Raw genomic sequence first — 24,087 nt, 5'->3', positions numbered from 1 at the left:
ACTGCTTTATATTACAGCTGTTAGTACAGCTTTGATATAGGGGTGTCTAAAATAATTTTCATGAAAGAGAAGTGAAAGTAATGATTTTTTTCCCCTGAGCAGCTTTTGCTGGATTAGACTGGTGCCATTGCAAAGTCATATTCAAAAGCCAGTTTAAACTAGTGTTCTGTCGGTAATAGATCTGTGAGACAGATGTAAGCACAATATTCCATTCACCATTTGCTGCAATCTCTTCTCCTCTCGCCTCTTCTCTAATTTAGCCTCTTTTTCTGCTGCTTCTTGCCTCTGACGTTCTTCTTCTTTGGCTTGCATCTCAGCCTTAAGATGGGATAGGAGGACAAGACAAGCTAAACCCATTATATTTAAACCCCTGTCCCAAAGAAATACAGAAGTTCCAAAGCAGATGCCCACCTAAATAATGATACATATCTGTTGTATGTGTTGTTATGCACAAAGGGGATAAAAAATAATCTTTTATTCAGAATCATTTTCAGGAATGGTGGACCAGCAGTTATTAGTCAGGATACACATTTCAAAGCAGGTTTTTTCTTATAAGATGTTGTGAATAAACAAAAACAAGTAACCAGCATTATAACTATAACTATAAAACTTATTATCTGTTCAGTTAAGATTTTATTTTTATATTATTAAGGTATACCAACTTCAGGGGCCAGGGGGTTAATTTATTGGAGCTCTGGCATGTGTATGTAGTTTATAAGGGGAGACTGATATTTTTACAGGGGCCTCAACTGCAGTTTTATTTTGGTTTTTAATGGTTTGTAATTTGTTTTCTGTTTGCTGCTTAGTTTCTGTGGATAGATGGTGGCCATAGAAATTTGATTAATAAATAAATAATAGGTTAATAAAATCAAATTTCATGTTCACATTTTAAAAATTATATTGGGCCTTTTGGTATTTGTCTGTCTGCATGGATGTTTAAGCTAGAAGTTAGTTTTACTTGCCAGTTTCTCCTCTTCTCGCTTTATCTTTGCTTCTTCCAATTGCCTCCTCCGTTCTGCTCGCTGAACAGCTCTCTCTTCCATAGCTAAAACATTCATGAAAAGGTACACAAAGATGAGGATAAGTTAAGCTTTGAGACCTGAAGAATGCAGAGTTCTGCTTTAAATTTTTTGATTGATCAATACCAAATTAAATATTGCCACATTGTTCATCTAGCTCAATATTCTCTCATGTTGCTGGCAAACTGTCTAAGGTAGAACACTACACAATGTTAAGTAGTCAGTTTAATATTACTTTTGAATGTGTAAAGTGCTAATATACTTGCTGGGACTACAGCTAGTGGCTAGTGGCTTCCAACACTCTCTCCAAGAAAATAAAATCTAATAACACTAATTCCTCCCAATGAATATTCAGTTTTTGTCAGTTTTTACTCTGAAATTTATTCAGTTTGCAACCTTTATGGTTCTGGTGGAAGCTATTGGTTACACCAGATTCAAGAGGTGATAACTAGGAAAGATTTAATCAAGAGAATAATTTAAATCAATTTCACCACTAAGAACCTTGCAAAAAAAGAAGAGTGTGTAATTTATGTTTTATAAAAAAAAAATGTAAATAATTTTGAATGGAAGAGGGAACACCATGGAATATTAATCACAGTATAATTAAGAATTTCTACTTCAGGAATTCAGTATTAAGTGTTGCAGTCTTCCACTTAATTATTAGATACTATTTTATGTTTCACTGTAATTTTTTTCTCCTAGTTACACCTTCTAATTATATTTCTATTATTCTAACATTCTAGCGAGTAGTTCAAACTGATTCTTGTATTTCAGGGGACAAAATATGAGATGATTCTGAGACTGGCAGATAAGTCTGAAATATTTTAAAGAGATCCTAGATACTATAGTTATAGGTGGGGAACCTCTAGACTGCATATAGTATCTTGTAACCATACATTTAAGGATTCTTCTAGAAGTCCAGCATCCACAACATTTGTTTTTGCTTCTTCTTGACTACCACCAGTATTTTAAGACAGCTTTCTTATCAGTTAAGATACGTTTATGCCATGCTTCATATCCAGCCATGCAGAATATTTTCCTCTAGTCTTATGTGGTATAGACAATAACTAATTTAATACAAACAACAAAGAATACTGAGAGTACAATATAGAACATTAAGAGATACAATTTTTAATACAACGCACATTACATGTATTGTAATGTGATTCTGACCACACATCAACTTAATTAAACAAAAGATTTAAACATGTTTGAGTGTATCTTTTCAGGAAGTAATATGTATGTATATCTACTATTATTTCTTGCCATACTTGTTCCAGTCTTTCTGAGATTGGTTGAAATACACTGGCATTATTTGTTAGTGGTCAGATAAAGTGTATGAATCATTTTATACTGTCACAATGCTAGTGACCTCACCCGGTCCAGTTAAGATGTTATTCAACAAGGTCTCCAGGAAAGAAAGGGGAAAAAAAGCCCTGAATTGTTGTAATTCAAAGAAAACTACACAATTTATGGTTTGAAATAATTCACATATAGGAGTTGAAAAAGTTTGCCAAGAAGCCCAACAGAAAATTTATTAAACATTTCATAAGTTTGACAATTCCTGTGCTTTCTTCTATAAGCAGCATGCATATTTATATTATAACAATCTCATATTTTACTAAAGTTTCCCATAACCATCCAGGAAAGACTCCAGAAGCTTAGGGATATACCTTTGAGCAAGGGATGTGGTGTGACTAGCACTTTCAAAATCCTTCTCCTTTGAGTGACTGGCTGCTGATTTTCTGACCTAAATAAACAAAGTGTGGGAGAGAGGAAAGAAAAAAATGACATAGAAGAGAAAGGTCTTAGGTTTTGGATTAACATTCTAGAAAGCAAATACTTCAAATAGAAAAAAAAAGGTTCTGTGAATAACATAGTTTATAGACAAAAGCATGAGATTCAAAATGACCTTGACAAGTCTGAATATTTACCAAATACAACTGACCCTTATAAGGCTTGGTTTCCTGATCCTATCCTAGATAGGCTCAGGAAACTAAGCCTTAGAAGGGCTGTTAAAGAATCTATGCCTGTTTAGCTTGCAATAGAGAAGACTGAGGGGGAGAAATAGTCTATAAATTTCTGAAAGTCTGTCATATCATGCAAGAGGAGTTCTCTGTTAAAATTAAGGGCAGGACCAGTTGAAATTAAAAGAAAGGAGATTCAGACTATATATTAAGAGGAATCTTCTGGCAGTAAAAATTGTAAGTGAAGCAGTCTGCCCACAGTAAGTGGACCTGCCCACTCTGGAGGTTGGATAGCCATCTGTTAGGGATAGTTTAGTGGTTTGTTGTTCTCAGCAACAGGTTGGACAAGATCGCTTATTAGATCTCTGCCTTCTGCTGCACTGTATGAAGCTATGAAATCCAACCTAAAATGACTGGAATGACTACAGTAGTTCTTATTCTATACATGCAGAAAATTATTTTCCAACCTCTAAAAGAGATGATTCCAAGACTTAATCCTAACTTTTGTTATTTTGTTCCACTGTTCTACACAGTCCTATATGACTATATACGAATTCATTGTCTCTTCTGCTATACTTTGTAACCCCGTATTTTTTACAACTTTATAGTATGTACAATGTTATATTTCCTTTTCAGTCTTTTTTGCTAAATTAAATCATGACAATTTAAATTAACAGCTATGCTACAAAAATTTAAAAATGAAAGCATTTTAAGATAACCGGTCTCTGAAACACATTAAAAAAAAATTCTATATCTGGATAAACCAAATTCTGTTGCAAAAAAACCTACGAACTTCATAATTGTATGATTTTGTTAATGTATTTATTCCCTCTACCCCCTCCCCCCCCTTTTTTTTACTAATCATAAGAAAAATGTCCCTTGCATGACAACAGACATCTTATTTCTCAGCTACACTTTTGGGTGGTAGAAATAAAAATGAAAAACACCCTTCTTTGTTTTACTGTACGGCAGCAAGTCACATGCAACTAAAGTAAAAATACAGTATTCCTCTGCTGATTTCTATTGTTTTCCTGTAACTATTTTGGACTGCAAGTTCTTTGGGATAGTAACTGTATTACTACTACTATTGTTGTTTTTATTATTATTAAAACTACAGAAATAAATGATTAACTAAAATTAGTCAATTAATACGAAAGGATCAGAGAGTATTCAACCTGTATCATATTTAATACTGAGTTATTAACGATGATTAAAAACATAGTTCTGCCTTGAAGTGTTCTGCTTCAACCAGATGCTCTGTAGCTATTAGATAGCAGAATCCCAGTGATGTTATTATTATACCTTACAGGTTTAGTATTCTTGGAATTTGATTGATTTTCTCTCAACTGCTTTTCTTCCTTAATTTCTGGAGTGTGAATGTTAAGTGTCACAGTAGCAGTTGTGGTTTGCTCAGCCTCCTCCCAAGCAGTGTGTAGCCCCCGAGTTCCCTGAAGTTTATGGATCAGCTCTTGCTGCTCTTGAAGCTGTCGCTGCTGTTCTTCAATCAGATGTCGCTGTTCCAGGGGGTTCAAAACAGCAGGGGATTTTTTTTGTTTCGAAGGACCAAGATGCTGCAGGATATGCTTTGTTTGGTTCCCAAACCTGGCATGGTCCTGAACATTCAAAGCAGCATGTTTCCTGGTGACTTGCCATGCCCATTTTGGTTGACTTGGTGAACGGAGATTGCATTTCCTACTTGTCCCTGGAGAGTAGGAATTTGCTCTTTCAAATTTTGCAATTGTGGGGTCATTCTGAACAAAGGGTACTTCAGTCAACTGAAATGGGAAGAAAAAAACCCAATTATAAATAAATCAATTTCCACAAACATTTTATGAGACCATGATTCCTTCAGTAATGACTTCTTAGAATGCTAGAATAATGCTAGAATTACCCTGCTGCAGAAATCCTATTTTGTCCCCTGCTTTCTAGAATACAATTTCTTCCATCCTTTCTCTACTGGAAACCAATGAAATAAAATCTATAAACTGGAAGAAAATTTAGGATCCTGAAAGATGATCAGCCTAAAACAGGGACAGAAAAGCTCTGCCCTACAGATCTGCTCCTTATAGCCCGCAATTAGGCTCTGCTCTTCCATATCCCTCTATACACAAAGCTGTCCTTTTGCCAACATACAGAAAGGTCTTCACTTGGCTCTAGTTCTTTATCACCAGATTTTGGATCCTAAGATTTTGGAGAAGAGACATTTTGGACAGGGGGAATATGTGGCACTAGCATCATCTGTTTACCCAGGAAGTAATCTAGCCATTTGACCAATAGAGGGACCCATACTGGGCAACAGAAGAAAAAAAAGCACAATTGTTTGTTCTATGTTGTTCTTGAGCACCTCCAACTTCCCAACAATTATGTTCCATAGAGTTCTATGCTCTCTCTAAAGCATCCTGATGCACCATATGTAAGACCTCTTCACATTATAATCAGTTTATTCTGCCATGCTGGAAATCTTTTCCCATTTTGAAAAAAAAAAAGCCAAATATATCCCCATTATCTCCTGTTGACTTTTAAGAATAAATTAAGATTGTTCAATAGCTGCAGCTGTGGTTTCTAGGTAGGTACATTAGTATAGTTATCTGAGTATTTTATGGTTATGTAGGTAAAAAAAATAGCAAACAGTTGGTTTTAATAAAAAATTACTCAATATAAGAAAGGAGTCGGGGAGATGAACTAACCCTGAATATGTCATCCATCAAAATAACCTTCAGCTGAGTTTCATTTTTGCCTATGTAGTTCTAAATTTGGTCCAGGACAGTCAATCTACCTCTATTTTATTTCAAACACATGGATTTGGAGTAATTAACAGATGAATACATAACACATAACAAAATGGGAGAAGAATATGATTTACCTCTGTATTACTTTCAGGTTTATCCTGGGTAACTTCTGTCTCATAGATTTTCTCGGTAGGTCTTGAGAAATCTGATGTTAGTAGCCCCAGTGATACTTCTTCCAAGAGCTTTGCCATTTTCCTTCTGGTTTTTTCTTTTTTTGCCTCTAGAACTCTCTTTTCCACCTCTGATTGGCTCCAGCATTGCCATTCAGCAAAGAAATGGCGCAAAATGCATTTCCGGTTAAATTCTATAGCCAACTGTTTTTTCCTAAATTATTAAGATATTTGTTAAAATTAGCTTTAGAGTCCACAACAGAACTGTGAGATTTATTTATTTATAAAAGAGTTGGACATGCATTGCTCACAATTAGATGTGGACTTCTAGTACCCTATTTGCAGGCCCCAGATCCCCTGCAGTAGGCAAAGCTGACTTGTTTACAGAAAAAAATGTGTTCTTGGAGCTTAATAGGCCAAGTGGGTGCCTTAAGTCTTGTATTCCTTTGGTCTCCACCTCCACCCAAACAGGCTAAACCTTTCCGTCCTTCAAACTACCCTGACATCATCAGCCATGGCTTCTGCAGTCCCTGGCAGGAAATTAAAACAAAACGCAGCCTCAAGACCAAAAAGTATAGTGTATTTTTATACGTAGTATATTTTCAATTATTTAAGAAGAATCATAACTTATTTCGATATTTATTGTTCTGCTTGTTGTAGTTTGCACTATATTTCCAAAAATATGGGTCAAGCATAAAGTAATTGCTGTTAGTAAGAGCCATATCACCATATTTCTAAGGGAAACGGTTAGGCCTTTCACAAGCCTTTTGAAATATCTTGTCTAACAAGGTTTTTTCTCAATAATGACTGTGGCCATGATGGAGCATGCTCAATGGGACAGAACAGATGCACTTTGCTTTGCCTTGCATTAGGCTAATTGATTCCTAATGCAATTTCTTGGAACTCAATGAAATAATATAGATTCATCCAGGATCATCAAAACTCTAGGGTCGTGCTCATGTTGCAAGGGCCAAGAAGTAAAGATGGGGAGTGGGGGGGGGGGAAAGGAAGAGAAAGCTTTGACAACCTTTAATATTCACAATATTAGTTCTACCAGCTATACTGCCCCTTATGAGTTTATGTAACTAGCACAGTAAAATGCAGTAACCTCTTAAGTTTTATCATGTTTAAAATAGAATTTACACCTATAACGAACCAGTCTTAAGTACATATAATTGAAGTGGCATATAGTCTTTTCCTTTACTGTTTCTTCCGTATCAGATTTTAAGTTGTACATTTTTGAAACTGCAATTTGTCCTTCTGCATTCTGAAAACATCTTGCATACTGATGGCATTAATTATATATTAATGAGTGCTAATATAGCTGACTTCTTCATAAAACAGTGAAATGCAATAGACTGGGTGAAAAGTTTGAAAATATACCATTATAATTGCCTTTGAGATGCATCTTCTTGTATTTTCTTTTTTAAAGGCACTCCAATAAACAAACAAAAATCAAAATAATTAAACTAAACATAACTTTCAACTTTACAGGAAGGAATTGTGTTAATGTTGCTACCTATTTTGATCCCGAAGCTGATTTTCCATTTTTTGAGTCTCCTTCTCCAGTTTGCGAGACCAGGAATAACCTTTCCAGGCTTGCAAAACCTTCAGCTGGCACTTCCAGTCAGCAAGGGCTCTTGCTTTTCCCATCTTAATTCTGAGATCCAGAATAAGCTTGTGCCAGGCAGAGAAATACTTCCGTAGGCACTACATTGAGAATCAAGTAACGATATTCCATTGTATCATATTTACGTTTCTGATCATGTAAAATTTTGGAGAACTGCACTAAATGCCTTCAGTGTTCATTGGCTATTATATGCCCTTCATAAATTGTAATGACTTGTTACACGGAAGTGAATGTTGGATATGTCAGAATGAATAGAAAAGTATGAAAGAAATATACTAGTTAGGTCATGTGGAGAGAATGAATGAAGACTGATATATAGAGATGTGCATATATAAAAAACAAATATAGGAAGGTTGAAGAACAGACTTTAGAAAGTCATGAAAGGATGAAGTTGATATCCTCAAAATGAAAGATGTAAGAAGTATATATATGAAGCAGTATAAAAACATAAGACTTGAAAGATATGAAGAAGTATAGTAAATGGTATTGGTGCAATCTAGATAGTTAGGTTTTCTTTTATCTCTTGCCTTTAATTTCTTTTGTTTACTACCACTATTTTCTTTTTCTGTGCTTTTCATAATGCTGCTAATCCTGAAAGAGTAGAAATGGGTATTTTTAAAATATAGACATATACAAGTAAAGAGAACTCATTTCCCCCCCAAACTCGTATGTGGTTAAGTTCTCATTTTAAAAAAACCCAAAATAAGAATATTCATTTTTTTAGAAAATATTAATTGCCTACTTCTTCAGTTAACTTTAATATTCTAATACTATTTCATATGTATTGCCATCATAATGGAATGATCACAAAACTAAAAATTTTAAATGAGAACCTGAATTTCATCTCAGCAAAGGATCCAGGATGTATTGCTCTCAGGTGTTAAGGCATGTGTGGCATCCCTAGAATCATCCACAAATCCCCTCAAATTAAATATTAATTTAATTTTTAAAAAATGGCTGAAATCACACCATTCTCATATGAGAGCTCAACATTCTTGCATGAACTTTTGTAAGATTTTTCAGATTTATCTTTATTTTGGGAGGCACCAAGTGCTTGAAGAGATTGTTGACTTCTGACCTTTGACCTAAAACTTGCTTATTTATTTTAGCTGATCACTCATACACCTCCATATCTTATGAAAAAGCAAAATTGCTTAAACAAATATTACCCACAGACATACTTATACAAGGGCCACTTAAGACATGCATATAAAATACCAGTTAGTATGAATTTGTATTTAGTTGAATCAAAATAAGTTAAAACAGACAAGCATAACTGTTCAAATAGCAATTATACTACAATCCTATGCATGGCTATTCATTAGTAACTTCTATGTGACTAATAAAGGTAAGTACATGTTGCATAGCAACAGCAGACTATTGTTTCCCATTTACTACTATATTCTTGTCTTCAAGTGCACACTTAAGTGACATAAACATGCATAGCAGTTTACAACATGAGATCATACTCAAACATAGTGCATTTTGGCAAGTGCATAAATGACTCTCTTAATTTTCTTGCTTAATTGAAGAAAAGAGTAGTTTTTAAGAAAACCTATGCTAACATAATGTTGTGTTACATTCTCAGATTTAAGCTTACTCATCAAGCAGTTTTCACAGCATGTTCCAGTTTTTGCCATCCAACTGCTCATCAGAACGAGCTCCTACTTGCTATAATCTGTACTCTTGCTAATTTCAACCTCAAATCTATACATTTACCCATCAGGTTATTTTAACCCCAGCAAGATCTTGAGGTTCTTTGTTTAGTGAGAATTGCCCACAATTCTAGCTAAAGCAACAATCCATCTCCAAGTGCTGAAGCCAAGATCATGAATGCCCTTACCTTCTGATCAGCAATGTTGATCTTGCTCAGCAACTCCTGCTTTTTGGCTTGTTTCTCCTTCTTTTGTCTTTCATTGTCACAATCCAGATAGATAAGCCCAGCAGGAGGCAGGCTAACTTCTATCAGACTCTGAATTTTTTTTAAATTGTGTCTCTTCCTTTCCCTGAAAGTAAGACAGTATGTGAGGGGTTAGAAAAAACAGTATAGAAAGAAGCTGAGCAAGCTTTATAGCACTGTTATAATACATTTAGTTATTGCTATGTTCTCCATTTCATAACCTGGTATTACACAATATATGTTTATAATGCAGCTGTTAAGGAGTAAACGTAAATACTGGCACTTAAAGAACAGTTACAGTTAAAGTTACCTGAGGGACCATCTCACCCCTATTATATTGACCCATCCCACCTGGTCAAACAGAGAGGGTATGCTGCGGACCCTGTCGATGAAAGAATGTCAACTGGTGGGGGTCAGAAGGAGAGCCTTCTCTGCTGTGGCCCCCACCCTATGGAATACCCTTCCCCCAGAGGTGAGGCAGACCCCTACTCTCGTGACCTTCCAGCAGTCAAGATGGCTCTGCTAAATGGCACGGGGTGAGAAAAGGGGCATCCAAGCCTGGGGGTGGCTAGCACCTTGAAGATGCTCCCATATGTTAGTCTTTTCAATCACCAGCATCTTGGAAGATTACTATTTGTGTATGTTTTATTGGATCTTCATACTATTTTTATTCTATTTTAACTAATATTTATTTGCTGTTTTTATTGTAAACTGCCCAGTCACTTCCTTGTGAGATGGGTGGTGTCTAAATTTGAAATGTAAATAAATAAATAAATATAGGGGCATAAAAGAAAAACTGTCTTAGTAGGCTCCCATAGCGTCCTAAAGAGGCAACTATAGATATTGTCAATCATCTTAATGTTATATAGTATTATAAAAGCTGACAATTTGTAGAAGCAATTGTAATCAAATAGGAATACCCATGAAAAACAGTTTGACTTCTGATTTAATTTGTACAGTTCATACAACATGGCACCAACTTAGTCAGTTGTTCTGAAAAGTAAATAGAGATGGTTTGGAAAAGACGTGCCAGTTTCTTCCATGTCTACAAATCTGACATAAATTTAATTGTACTTGGAAGCTAATCAATCTCCATAGCATCTTTGGAGATGAGATCCTAAGTTGTCTTATATTTATATCCTCCCTCACTCCCTTAAAACTCAAAAAGATTTTAGGTGATTTTTCATCTACTTTGTTGCAGTGCTCTATCATGGTTCTTTGGACTATGTTTTAGGATCTAGAATGAACTCGTTTTCCATGTTCTTGTTCTCCAAAGCTTACATTTTCCGTGCTTCTTCCATGAGATGTCTTTTCTCTACCAACTCCTTCCGCAGTATTACCATCTGTTTTTGGATTTTTTCTTCTTCTTTCTTGGCTTTCAGAGCTTTCCTCTTGTTCTCCTCTTGCAATTGCTTTTGAGCCTCTGATACTGCAAACTTTTTCAAGGCCTTTTCTTGTTTTAGAAATTCAAGCTCCTTCTGCCGTCTCAAGCGATTTTCTTTTACCTCAAAAACAAGAACAAAAAGAAGTGTTGAAGCACAGACCAGTCATTAGATTTAATTGCTAATCACTAGATAATGGACCACACAGGAGTGAGTTGACCCTTCTACCAGTAAGAAGGTAGGGACAAAAATACTTCCTGTCTGCGAGGACACTCTGCTCTGTTACAGGACTTCAGCTGTATACATTACATTCTTTGTAACTAAGGAAATAATACAATAACCTGATAGAATAAAAAACAAGGGAAAGGTAAGAAATTGGTTAATTCTACTAGCTAGCTAATTCTAGACAGAAGGCAGGATTTAAGCCTCCTCTCTATCCCATGAGGTTGCATGAATTAGCTGAGTGTGATTCAATTCCTCCTTTATTGTATATTTCACAACAAACTTGCAACTGGTAAAACATATGGAATGGAAAACAATGTATAACAATTAGCATAACACAGTAAAATAACTTGCACATCAATTCTTTGATAGCCTGGTTTCTCATTTAATTTTCCTTTCCTCCTACTTAGAGTGGGACTGTCAAGTCCATTTTCTAGGGACTTAGTTGTTGGAGATGGAACTGACAGGAAAGGGATATCCTATAACAGAACGTAGCAGTGCAGACAATGATGGGCATGCTCATATGACACCCCTGCTGCATGAGTTGCACTGGTTACCAGTTTGCTTCTAGGTGTGTTCAAAATGCTGGTTATGACTGATAAAGCCCTACATGGCATACGACCTGGTTATCTGAGGGACCACCTATCTCCTGTGGTTTCTGCCCAGCCAATATGAGCCAACAGGGTGGGGTTGGCACACTCTAGGTCCCTTCAATTACACAATGTTATCTATTGGGACCCGGAAGCATACCTTCTCTGTCATGACACCTACCCTCTGAAATGAGATGCCTCCTGCGCCCACCCTGATAGCATTCTGGAAAGCTCTGAAGACTTGGATGTTCTCCCAAGTCCTGGGTTAGAGTGGTTGTCAGATATGTTTGGGGTTGTGGGTGTTATTATCCAGACTTGTCATCACTTCTTGTTTCTTATTCCCTTTCTTATTCATCTGTTTTTATACTTTTACTATACTGTATTTTTTAATATTTTGTTTGGTTTTATGGTATACTGCCCTAAGTCAGTTTGGAGTCAGGCAGTGCCCAAACTGAATAAATTAATGCATAAATTAAATTCCCAGTGTGGGTCAGTGTAACTATTTTTAGCACCCTTTGTAACATGTAATGGCCAAAGTTTGCATCTGGGGAAGCAAACCTATATTTTATAAAGTTTTATAAGGATAGACTGCTCTGTCCATGTATTCACTCTATAGATATCCATTAATGATAATCTGTTAAGGCTGTGAACATGACCCCCAACCCTTATAGCGGGGAGCTGTCTGTTGCTGGTTCTATATGCCAGGGCAATACATTTTCTAACCCATCTGCTAACAGTGGGATGGTAAATGTGATCCCCCGATTTCCTGTTCTGTGAGAGACGAATAAACTATTGGACTTTCACCCCTTTATTTTGAGGGGAGTAACAAAGCCCTAGCTTATGTTAGGGTTAGTTGGATATGGACAGAAACTGGGAAGCACAATCTCTTATGCTCACTGGAATTTGGAGCTGACCATGAAGCAGGAATTTGGCCTTAGAACCACCTTGACCTGGTAGAACACTCATAGATTCCCCAAGTGCCCCCCAGCAACCCAACCCTCCTAGCTGAGGCTAAGGCTACCTGAAAGACTGCCTCCAAATAAACATAGTAACGAGAATCAATCTAATGGGTTTGAAGGAGATGGTTATTAATGCCCTAAGTACCAGTAACACCTCCCATGGATGGAAATGGTGAAATATGAGAAAGAGCAGGAATGGACTCCTGAAGAAGCAACATGCATGAACATGTCCTGAAAATGGTTCTCAGTATGTTCAGAAGAATGATGCCAAAGGGCTGCTAGTCTATGCAATGTGTTTGCTTTCAGCCCTCTATCCATCCATATCTGTAGGGAGCCCAATAGTCCAAGGACCTCCATTGTAGAGTATGAATTTTGCACAATTCACAGGCATGACAAAGCAGCTCACAGCTTTTGGCAGTGACTGGCTGCCATTAAGACAGGAGTCTACCACTAAGCTTGGACAGTTGTTGTTCAGGAGCTGTCCCTGTTTAATATCCATGCAGCCAGTCTGGGTTTGGTGCAGTATTAACCTTTGAGACAAGATGTCTGGATGTTCTGGGAAATGCCACAGGTGACTCATTCATTTCCACCAGGGTGAAAAGTCAGATTCCTGGGTCACAACAGAGTAATTTAAATCACTCACGCCTTGAGTAGCTTCACTTTGTGCACCACCTTGGACACCAGTAAAGTACTCTTTTGCCCATGATGCCACTAAGCCACCGATTCCTTCAATGCTGTTGTCTCAGAAGCAGGAAAAGAAATGCTTCATATGAAAGGTCAACAGAGGTACTGTATCTCTATGTTGTTGAGATCTCATGGATATTTCTGGAATTAGGACCAATTCTCCTAATCAGTAAGTTTTCTGTGGTATTCAATTACAACTTTATGTGTTTCACTGATACGGACTTAGAAGTATTTCTCTTCCTATATCATTAATCATATGACTTCAGTTTGCCTTTGATCTGCCCTAATGATTTAAACAGAACATTATTATATTGTATTTTGCACCAATAGGTGGCATCTACTGTACTTTTCCAGTCTGATGCATGCAGAACTAGCCATACTACCCTCAGCTTCAGATGGTTATCAGCAATGTTGATTTATTATAAAACCAGGAAGTGGACTCCTCACCTTCTAGGCTAGTGTCTGTGATCATCTGATCCCTGACAGGCATTCTAAGTGGCATTCTCTGTAACAGATTGGCTGGGATTAGCTACCAGTGCAGGAACTGGATTATCTTGCTTAGCAACCTTCAGTTGGCAATTTGGCCCTAAAGCAGAAGGAGCCATTGTACCCATGTGGAGTGGAAAGAGACCTATTGCTACGATCATCACATTCTGTAATCTTTATAAGGATCAGCCTTCAAGAAGCTAGGATTTCCTTCATGTTCTATCAAAGTTTGAGGGTTCACTCTTAAGACAGAAAAACTTTTATTTCCTCTGATAGTGATTCCCAGGTGCAAGATCCATTTGAACAGCATCAGGTATGCTCTTGGGTTAGATTTACTATGATGCCACATTCTTGGAGACAATGAAACATTAGATTGAAGCTGTTCGCTGCCTTCTTTCTGATGAATAGGCCATCCAGCTAGATATAACTGTGGACATAAAGCATTCAGACTGCCCACCAGGATGGCCATCACTTTGGAGAATGCTTTTGGTGCTGATGCCAGCCTGAAATAAGAGTATTCTGAACTAAAACACATTATCCCCCTATGCATACTAAAAGAACTTTCAATGGGAAGTTCTAATTCGAATATGCAAGTGGGCTTCTGACAGGTCAACTGAGGCTAGAAGTCATCCAGTATGATGACTCCTGGTATAGACTTTAATTTATCCATTCTGGAGGTTCAGTGCCTGATGGGTTTGTTTAGCAGCCTGAGGTTCAAGATGAACTCCTATCTCCATTCTTCTTCAGCACCATAAAGACAGAAAACATGCCAGAGGTCTCTTCTGCAGGTAAATTTTCTGTCATTCTAATGTCTAATAAATGTGTTATTATCTTCATCCTGAAATGCTTCTTTTTGTTCTTAGATAGGGGATTACAGGAATTTTTTTTTTTTTGTGAACAGTATATATTCTTACTGAACCATCTCTAACATCCATCTGTCCTTACATGAATATTAAGGGTTATCAAAATTGTTGCAGTTGCCCACCACCTTGGAGGTGAAGACATCACAGTGTGGGGTCCCTGCCTCCTCCATCTTTTCTATTGGATGTGCCCTTCTGTTGCTGGACCTGGAAACATGAGTGGGGTTTCTTGCCTGAAAAAAAAAAAAGTTGGTGTATGATCTTCAACCTGAAAGAACAGTGCAGATTCTTCTTTGGAGCTGTGGGCAATGATTTCTTTTATCCTTGTTTTCCACTAAGATTGAGTCAACTGCTTCCCTGAACAGCTTCTTCACTCAGAAAGGTTTCAGTGTATGCTAATCCATGTGAAGGCACCATTCAACAGCTAACCCTGACTTCATCTGACCCCAATGTATATTGAGCTTCATATGTGTCTCGTGTGTCTCTCCCTTGCTTCTCCACTGGATATAGGTCTTCCTCATTGCTCAGGATTGTACAGCTGAAGACCCTGCACATGAGATTACAGTTCTCACTTGACTCTTGTCCATCTTTCTGTTTGTAATGCTTTGAAGGTAGATGCTGTTTCCCTCCAGCCTTCCTTTCAGTGTCTTGCTCTCTGTTTCTTTCCTTTTCTGTGAGAATGTGAGTAGGCTGTGAGCAGACACAGAATGAGGAACAACAGGACTACTGGATGGGCTTTTGGAAGTGAGGATTACTCTCCCTATGAGATGTGGGAGGTCTCCCTTGACAGGTTCCTGATCCAGAGCAGTCTCTGTCCTCCGTAAGCTAAGCAACTGAGGGGAAAATAATTGTGTGCATAAAATCATGCATTGCATAAAGGAAGTGGACAGAGATTTTTTTTCCCTCTCTCAAAACAATAGGACAGGGGTGATCCAACAAAACTAATTGGAAAGAGATTCAGAACACCTTGTTGAACATTGTGATGACTGATTAAAAGACCAAAGGATAAATCCCTGAAAATTGGAGCTGATTTCTGTTGCAGGTGAACCTAAGAAAGATCTGATGGGAATGTGGAAGTAGACCTCCAGCAGGTTTACTGATTTCAGGGAATTGACTGAATGGACTCTATGGCTAAATTAGACGTTTCCATCTTGAAAGTTCCCTGATGTACATGTTGATGGTCTTGAGGTTCAGGATTATCTTTCAATCCCTATTATTGGGGACAGAAAAATTCTCAAGAAAATATACTCTTCCACAGGTAGATGCTCTATGTTGTCAATGTCTAAGGTGTAAGAGATTGGAGTACACTGAGGTATTTTTTCTTTGTTCCCGTAGATTGGGGATGAGAGAAAACTGCTTCTTGGCTTTCTATGAGCCAAGTCCCATCCTGACTCTACCATATATGTATGAGTGGAGTTGGATTTCCAGGTGTGCCAGAATGTTTACAATCAGACATCTAGATGCCCAGCCATCACTTTTATGTTCATTTGCTCTGGCCCCTCACCCCTACTTGCTCTAGGAGGAACACCCACAAAGGTTTGTGGAAGAAAGACCAGTGAGGTTCAAAGTGCTGGTTCCCTGAACTAAAAAAAAAAAAAAAAAAGGAAGATGTCCTGAATCTAGTGCAAAAGTAGCTTAAAATTTATTTCTTGTTTTGCTGTCTTCCTTTTCATGAGCAGAGCAAGTATTTTTTTTCTGATCTTTGTTCTTGATCAGCTCCACTGCTAATAATTTACCCAAGCAGCTTTCTTCCTAAAAAAGTTTTTTTTTTTAATGTGAGGTGGGCTTTGAACTGATGATCTACCTTCCATGTTTGAGTAACAAGCCCCAGTGGACTGTTATGCCTGAGGCCTTGGTCCTGGCAAAAACTGTAAGATATCCATAGAAGACTTGTCCATGAATTCAGGAGTCCAGGCCAGCTTATTCAGACTTTCAAACACTGGAATCTCAAGAAATAGGGAGTATACCCTGATTCCAGTAGCATTTAAACACAATAAAAATATAAATGGATAATACTACATCTCTGGCTATGACTGATGCAACTTGGACGGCTAGGACTGCAGCATCATACAGGTACCTCAACACTCCTTTGACTCACTGAGTACCTGGGTCTGTGAGCGAATTGTCCCTCTACCTGGGATACCACGTTTTAGATGTTAGGGCTACAAGTAGGTTGTCTATAGATGCAGTACACAATGCCTCCAATGTCTACTTTGGGGCTGAATACTTCTGGCTCTTTCTGGGAGAAATAGTCTGGGCTTAGCTAAGTCTCTCCATTCCTTGACTGTTGAATCCAATCTTGTCTCTTCTGGAATACTTGGAAGCTGACTGAGAAATGAGTGCAAGGCTGGAGCTGTTGCAATGTTTGCCTGCTCCAGTTAAAGAATTTTTATTGATCTGCCTAGAAGTACTGAGTATTGTACCATCTTAAATAGTCTGTAATGTGAGGGCATTGATGGAGGCACTTTGCCAGAAAGTTTATCTCCTTCCTTTTCTGAGAGAACCCTAAGGAGAAGTCCACCTGGCTCTCTCCCCTGAAATAAGGGTGAAATCTTCTAATTCACTTACAGAATGGACTAAGAGTGAAGCCATTTTTCGAACTCTGGATTCTTGGACCCTTTTTAAGAAATCCAAGCAGACTCTGCCACTGTTAACATTTCCCTTTCCTCATTTAGCCTTGCTTTTTGTATGGCTATCCTTTCTTGTCCTGCTTCTCTCCTTGGGTGAAGGAGAAGAGGGATAAAGAAGGCAAAGAGTAATAGTTGTTTAATTTATATTTCACAGATTGTCTTGAGAAGGCAGAGTGAAAGGTTGAATGTGATTTCCTTGGAGGGGATAGAAAAAAAGTTCTTTTGATCTTTCCTTCTCATCAGACTTAGTTACATCACCAGTGAAGAACAACATAATCTTGCACTTTTGGAAGATCCTGGGAAATAAAGGCTGAACTCACAAAAATGCTATGATTTTTTAAACCCCTTTATTAAACAAGCCATTATGCCTGATTTGCACATGATACTAAGCAATAATAGGTGGAAGCCAAAAACAAACAAGCCACATTACAGCTTAATATAATGTCTGAACCAGGCCATTATACTTTCAATTTATTATTTTCAGATTGCATTTCTTTCCTTCCTCTATGGGATTAATTTAAACAATATCAAGATTTAGCAAATTTATAAAGAAATATAAAATATAAACTTTCCATAAACTTTGTATTTTCACCTGTTTATGCCTTAGCTCCATGGTAATTCGTAGGTCTCTGGGCTTCTTTTTCTCTCTGATGCCTTTAGTTTTAAGGTCTTCCAGTATACCACTATTCACAATTTCACTTTGCAATAGATGCTGCAAAAAATCTTGCACTGTGGTGCTTTCCACCTCTTGTTCCACGTAACCATAGAAATCTAGAATATATAAATCATATTGAAACAGAATGTAAAACAGTATCTATAAACATCTATCCTAAATAAGGAGTCGCAACTTGCAATCTCCATATGTGCCATCCCCAACTTCCTATTTGTGCCTCCTAGAGCACTCCATAACACCAAAAATGAGCTGCAAATGTTTGCTTTTTGAAGGTTTTTTAAAGAAATATTTAGAAATGGTAAAACCATAGTGGAAGTCTTAAGCCTCTGTGAGCTGAAACACACCTATTGCTACCCTTAAAAATCTCTCCATATACACCCAATCACACTGAGTTTGCACTACTGAAATTCAGTAGCAAAATTTCACTTTCCAATAGCATGGTTTTCAGCCTAAGGATGTTAAAATGAGAGTGGAAATAAATATACTAAGCCTATGAAAGACAACCCCCCCTTCAGTTAGGCTACCAATTTAGATGCATGCTCAGAATAAGATACCTTTTCCTTTTCAAAGTATGTAAACTTAAATATTTGATGCTGATTCAAGCATGATATTTTTAATGAAGAACTACACTGTTCAGCTAATAGTAATTTTCAAAGCAAACATAGCTTTTCATTTGTGTTTCACTTTGTCTGCACTGTGAAAAGAACTATTTACGTGTCAGAACAGAGCATTCTAATGTATATTAACTTTGGCACTTATCTATACAGATAGTCCTTGAGCTACAATGAAAACTGGGACAGGAATTTCTATTGCTAAGCACTGCAGTTGTAAAGTGCGACATCACGTGACCGCACTGCATAGCGATGGCACTCCCTGCAGTCCCCATTGCCATCATTAAGCGAGGATCATGGGTGGTTCAGCAAATAGCTCCTCACAATTTCCTGCCTGCTTCCAACAACCAAAGTCAGCAGGGAAGCTGATAGGAAGTTGCAAGCCCCAAGTGCCTTGCAAGTAGCCTAGCAGGCAGGTAAGTGCCTGCTGCCGGGTGGGAGAGAGAACAAGGGGGTGCGCAGGTGGCCAGGGAGGCGTGGGGTGAGTGCAGCAGGGCTTGGGGTGGTTGCTGCTGGGTGGGAGAGGGTGCACGAAGGTGCACGAGTGACCAGGGAATGTGCTTGAATGGCTGGGGAGGTGTGGCAGAAACACAGTGAGCCTCAGGGAGGTGCATGGGTGGGAGCGACTTACCTGAGCAACTTGCAACCTTCCCTGCTGTCTTCCTCATTGATTTTGCTTGTGGAAGCCAGCAGGGAAGGTCACAAATTGCAGCCATGCAACCATGGGACGCTGCAACCATCATAAGTGCAAGCTGGTTGCCAAGTGCTCACATTGTGATCACATGACTGTAGGGATGCTAGGACGGCCGGAACTTTGAGGACCAGTCGTAACCACCATGCATTCAGTGCTATCATAACTTCAAATGGCCACTGAATGAGTGGTCGTTAACCAAGGACTACCTGTAAACGCATACATAAATACACACATACCTCTAAGAAAAGTCAAATCATGTGGACCGTAATTTCCTATTACATTGTGTTTAACTCTTTTTACCAGTTTAACTGTTAAACATAAGTAGTTATTTTTTTACTGTTAAGTTCCTTGATTGCCCTTTGGCAGAAAGACTGGATACAAATCAAACTCATATTGTTGCTACACCATTTTTTAAAAGGTATTTTAATCTTTCTACCTTTGAGGGCCATTAGATTGTCTACAAAGGAACACAACAAAATAGAGAAGAGGTCTTCTATGACATCCATATATCATTTAAAATCAGGCAAGTCTCACCATCAAATTTTTTATACTTCTGAAAGCCAGTGATGGGCTCTTGTAAAGGAACAGAGTGAGATGCTGAATTCTGAACATCATTGTCTTCATCACTTGCCAGTTCCAGTTTCAATTTTGAATTCATCCAGTCATTAAGCAACTCTTGAGCTGCATTGATGAAAGCAATAAACAATATTACTGGAATCAGAAGTAGCAATTAAAGCAAAAGTTGTAAAATATCAAAAGGAATTTTACATTCCAAACCTAAACTCTTCTCAAAGGCAAATGAAACTGGCTTCTGCACTATTAATCCCAAGGAGATTTACCCAAGATTTTTATTCTGATTTGTTAAAAATTCTTGATATTATTTACAGCTGGTCTTACATTTTAAAGTCCACAAGCCTAGGAGGAATCGGGAAGGTATAAACCTCATCAGTTAAAATGATAGACTTTTAAAAAAAAAACTGTACAATAAATTTATGGTCTCTATTTAAAGCTACCATCAATGACATTTAATCATCACTATGAAAAACTTAGCCATGCTTCATCAGATTCCTCCACAAAGCTAAATAGACATTCCCTTCCACCATCATACGTAACTCAGGTACAGGTAGTCCCCAGTTTAAGAACGAGTTCCATTCCCAAGGTCTGTCCTTAAGTTGAATTTGCATGTAAGCTGGAACAGTATTACTGTATAATACTGTATGTGGTATTGTGTAATTAACTTAAATCATTGTGTATTTAACTCAAATCATTGTTTATTTAACTTGAATTTTGCTACAATAGGCTCCATTCTTAACTATGGGTTGTCCATAAACTGGGTATTCTTAGCCTGGGGACTACAGGTAGTCCTTGCTTAACAACCTTTCATTTAACGACAGTCTGGAGTTTCAACAGCCTTGAGAAACGTGCTTTTCAACCCCTGCGGTCACATGATCACAATTTGCAACCTTTTTTACAATGGCTGTTAAGTGAATCATGTGGTTGTTAAGCAAATCACGTGGTCATTAAGTGAATTCCGGCAAAAAAATCAATGGGGAAGCCAGATTCGCTTAAAGACCTTGGTGATTCACTTAACAACCATCATAAAAGGTCATAAAATCAGCTCCAATTCACTTAATGACCAAATCACTTAGTGACCTAAATTTCGGTCCCTATTGTGGTTGGATAGCGAGGACTACCTGTACTTGTATTTTCACAATCTCTTGGCATAACTAGATGTTCCAACTCCACTTCCCACAAAGTACAGTAGTTTGTAATAGGGAGAAGAGATCTGCTTTTCTAGGGTTGCAGAATCTATTGTTCATTTTTCTACAATATAGCCAAAAAACACAGATTATTCTGGATCAGGTGGAGTCCACAGCAAAATGTTTAGGAAATACCTTCTATATATGCTTCATCATGATCTAGCAGCTGCTCTGTTGTTTCCAAATCCAGTACTGGACCACGAAACCCTCGAGAACAGGATGCTTTTTTTAATGAAAAAGCTTCAGAAACAGCAAATTCAGAGGCTTGTTCCACCCGCTGAAATTTTTTTAAAAAATTAGAAAAGTTGTTAAGATCCACTTATTTTGTCTAGCATAATAGGAGAGGTCATGCTTTGATTGGTAGTGGAGTTGCAAGCACATGGTAGCTATTCTGCTGGTTTTTTTATTCTAATTGGTCCTTTTATGTATTTGGGGGGTGTTCTCTTTTACTGATGTATTATTTTATAATGACATTGTTAGCCACCTAAGTTTTTTGAGACTGGGCAGGGTATTAATTATTAATTAGAAATATTTAGAATAGCACCCGCTAAAATGACTGGAATTTAAATTATCTGTCCCACTGATTTCAATGAATCTGCTTTAAGCATAATTTCAAGCTGTTTGCCAATTTTATCATCCCTTAGAATTTATTTATTAATTATTTAAGATTGTTTTATATATTGTATTTTAATTTATTTTATCTCTACTGTAAACCGCCCAGAGTCGCTTTTTAATGAGATGGGCAGTGACAAATTTGATATATAAATAAATAAAAATAAATAACTAAAGCCCATAACAATTCTAATGCCAATATCAAGTTTCTTAGAGGATGTTAGGATTAGGTGGTCTCAGCAATACACATGAAAAGCTCTTCAGAAATACAATATCACTGGATGGATTTCCACAGGTAAATAGCAAAGAAAGGACTACGTAAATCTATCCCAGCCTGTAGTTTTATTTTTCTTCTCCTATTATTGCTAATGGGAGTCTATCACTTAACAGTCCAACTTTGGACTGTACTAGAAGTATGTATTACTGAAAAAATGTTGCTGTCTTCAAAATAAGGGATTTTTAATTCCACAAATCCAGGTTTTAAAGCCCCAAGTGCTTCTCAGTTGTCTTTAGCAGTCTAGAAGAGCATGATTAATAGCAATTACAAGGCTTAAGATCCCATTTATATATGTATGTATTAGATTTATATCCCACCATTTTTCCAAGAGCTCAGGGCAGTTTACAAGAGGAGTTCCCTTTATTTTATCCTCACAACAGCAACACTGTGAAGTAGATTGGTCTGAGAGAGAGTGACTGGCCCAGGGTTTCCATGGCTAAGAGAGGGTTTGAATTTGGATCATCCTAGTCCAACCCTTAATCATTATGCCACACTGGCTCTATCAGTAAATTATAGATTATACACATTTCTCAGCATAGTTACTTAAATTTAAATATGTTTATTATTTTCTTCTAAGAATAATTGTAATAGACTTTAACCTTTGTGTACTTATTATTACAGTCCAATCTCATCCATAATTATTCAGAAAATGAGGCCCATTGGATTAAATGAATCTTACTCCCACATCAGGGAATTCAAGATTTCTTCCCACTGAATAAAAAAGATATTTGTTTTCAGATATTTGAGACTGAGCATTACTTTATTTTTCCTTACCTTAATCCAGTGCTCTACACTATCAGCATCAAACTGTGTCTGGGAACAACAATTAAAATATTTTAACATTCAGTTAAAGATAAACATTAAAGTGAAATTAAAAGATCTCTATGGATGTCTTTATATGAGATTCCCCATTTTGTAAAACTCTAATAAAACTAGTTACTATTATTTTTACTTATTTACTATATTTATGTAATGCTATTCAATAGGCATATTATTTGATTTACAACATTAACTCATTTATTCTATTGAGTTGTATACTTACAACTCATTAACTCATATTAACTTTATTGTAAAACATTAACTCATGTTTTACACTAAAAGTTATCAAAATAAATATTGAGCTAAAAAATCAGTTATTACCCTAAGCACACTTACAAGGAAGGATGGAAGTAAACATACTTAGGTGTGTACTAGAAATAAATTGCAGATGTGCTTTTTTTCTGTTCTCTTTCACTGATCAACAGTGCTCTGTGGTTATTCATAATCTCTGTAAGAAGGCCCACTTAGATGGCAGTGCAAAGTTGACTTTGATCTCAAAAAGCTACATTGGGTCATATCTAATTATTTCTTGGATGGGAAACCACTGACATATCTCAGGGCTGTGGGCTAGACTGAAAATTAAAAAAAAATCCCAGATGCAGGCTACACTGGGATGTCAGAAAACCACTTCTGTATTGTTCCCAAGAAAACTACATCAATGTATTCACAAAGTCATTAGCAGTTGAGCTAGACTTGAAGTAGACTTTACATTTCCTGTAATAAGGCACTCCCTGAATTTTATCAGAGCATCACTACAGTGCAACAGTGCCCTTTGATTGGCCATCTGTTTTCCATAGCAAGAACCAGAAGATTAAGGGAAGCCCACCTGCAGGACTGGAAGGCTACTGCTCGCCAGCAATTGCTACCTCTCACTACAACTGTCCTGGTACCCTGAGTCTCCATGAATTGGTCTAATTTCAGTTGGCCCTCACCATATCCTGTGGCAACGAGTTCCGTATGCGCTGTGTGAATAGTTTCTCGCTATTCAGTGTCATTAGGTAAAGGCACACTTTAACATTATCCAAAAATGTGACCGCTGAACAGCCAGCACAGACTGGAAAGCGACTTCAGTAATAACCGGCCGACCGAGTCAGCGCCACAGCCTTCTTATCTACCTTTTGCCGCGATGGAGGCTGATTGAAACGTCGCCAACGGTAAAGCTCAGCGCGGGATCGCACGACCGCCATTGGAAAAGCCACAAGGAAACACCTCGATTTCCTCTCCGCCTCGCACTGCAATTATTTCCCGCGCAATTCAGGTTGGGAGGCGACGTCCTTTCCCTAAAGCCGGACCGACGACCGACAGCGAAGGCAAAGTGCGTAATCCGCTTCGCAGCTCGACCGGAGAGTGGCGTCTTCGTCATGGCAACCCTTCCACCTAGCAGATGCGCGGACGCTTCTTTCCCTCCTTCCT

At 37.7% G+C, this 24,087-nt stretch overlaps 1 protein-coding gene across 3 annotated transcripts in view; it reads right to left on the bottom strand.

The window, feature by feature from the left end:
* The window catches only part of CCDC191 (coiled-coil domain containing 191), a 32,597-nt gene extending 8,522 nt beyond the window's left edge, over positions 1 to 24,075 (bottom strand). For 2 of the 3 annotated variants that reach the window (XR_015796118.1, XM_007431729.4), the window contains exons 1-13: positions 23,790 to 24,075; positions 22,630 to 22,668; positions 21,102 to 21,243; positions 19,741 to 19,887; positions 17,821 to 17,999; positions 10,697 to 10,920; positions 9,359 to 9,521; positions 7,405 to 7,595; positions 5,850 to 6,099; positions 4,289 to 4,761; positions 2,693 to 2,769; positions 963 to 1,045; positions 217 to 318 (exon numbers count right to left, since the gene is read on the bottom strand). Coding sequence is in view for 2 of the 3 variants with exons in the window: in XM_007431729.4 (XP_007431791.1) it covers positions 217 to 318; positions 963 to 1,045; positions 2,693 to 2,769; positions 4,289 to 4,761; positions 5,850 to 6,099; positions 7,405 to 7,595; positions 9,359 to 9,521; positions 10,697 to 10,920; positions 17,821 to 17,999; positions 19,741 to 19,887; positions 21,102 to 21,243; positions 22,630 to 22,668; positions 23,790 to 23,861 (2,142 nt within the window). In the remaining variant the exon portion in view is untranslated. The remainder of the gene's footprint in view (positions 1 to 216; positions 319 to 962; positions 1,046 to 2,692; positions 2,770 to 4,288; positions 4,762 to 5,849; positions 6,100 to 7,404; positions 7,596 to 9,358; positions 9,522 to 10,696; positions 10,921 to 17,820; positions 18,000 to 19,740; positions 19,888 to 21,101; positions 21,244 to 22,629; positions 22,669 to 23,789) is intronic. The other variant, XM_088140756.1, reaches the window with a different exon arrangement.
* Positions 24,076 to 24,087: the final 12 nt, after the last annotated feature.

The sequence above is a fragment of the Python bivittatus genome, unplaced genomic scaffold (assembly GCF_059951505.1).
Source record: "Python bivittatus isolate LINGU-HERP-01145 unplaced genomic scaffold, Pbiv_v1 ctg000340_np1212, whole genome shotgun sequence".
NCBI classification, from domain to species: domain Eukaryota; kingdom Metazoa; phylum Chordata; class Lepidosauria; order Squamata; family Pythonidae; genus Python; species Python bivittatus.
Note: the sequence above shows the minus strand (reverse complement) of the source record. Positions and strands in the feature narration are given on the sequence as shown.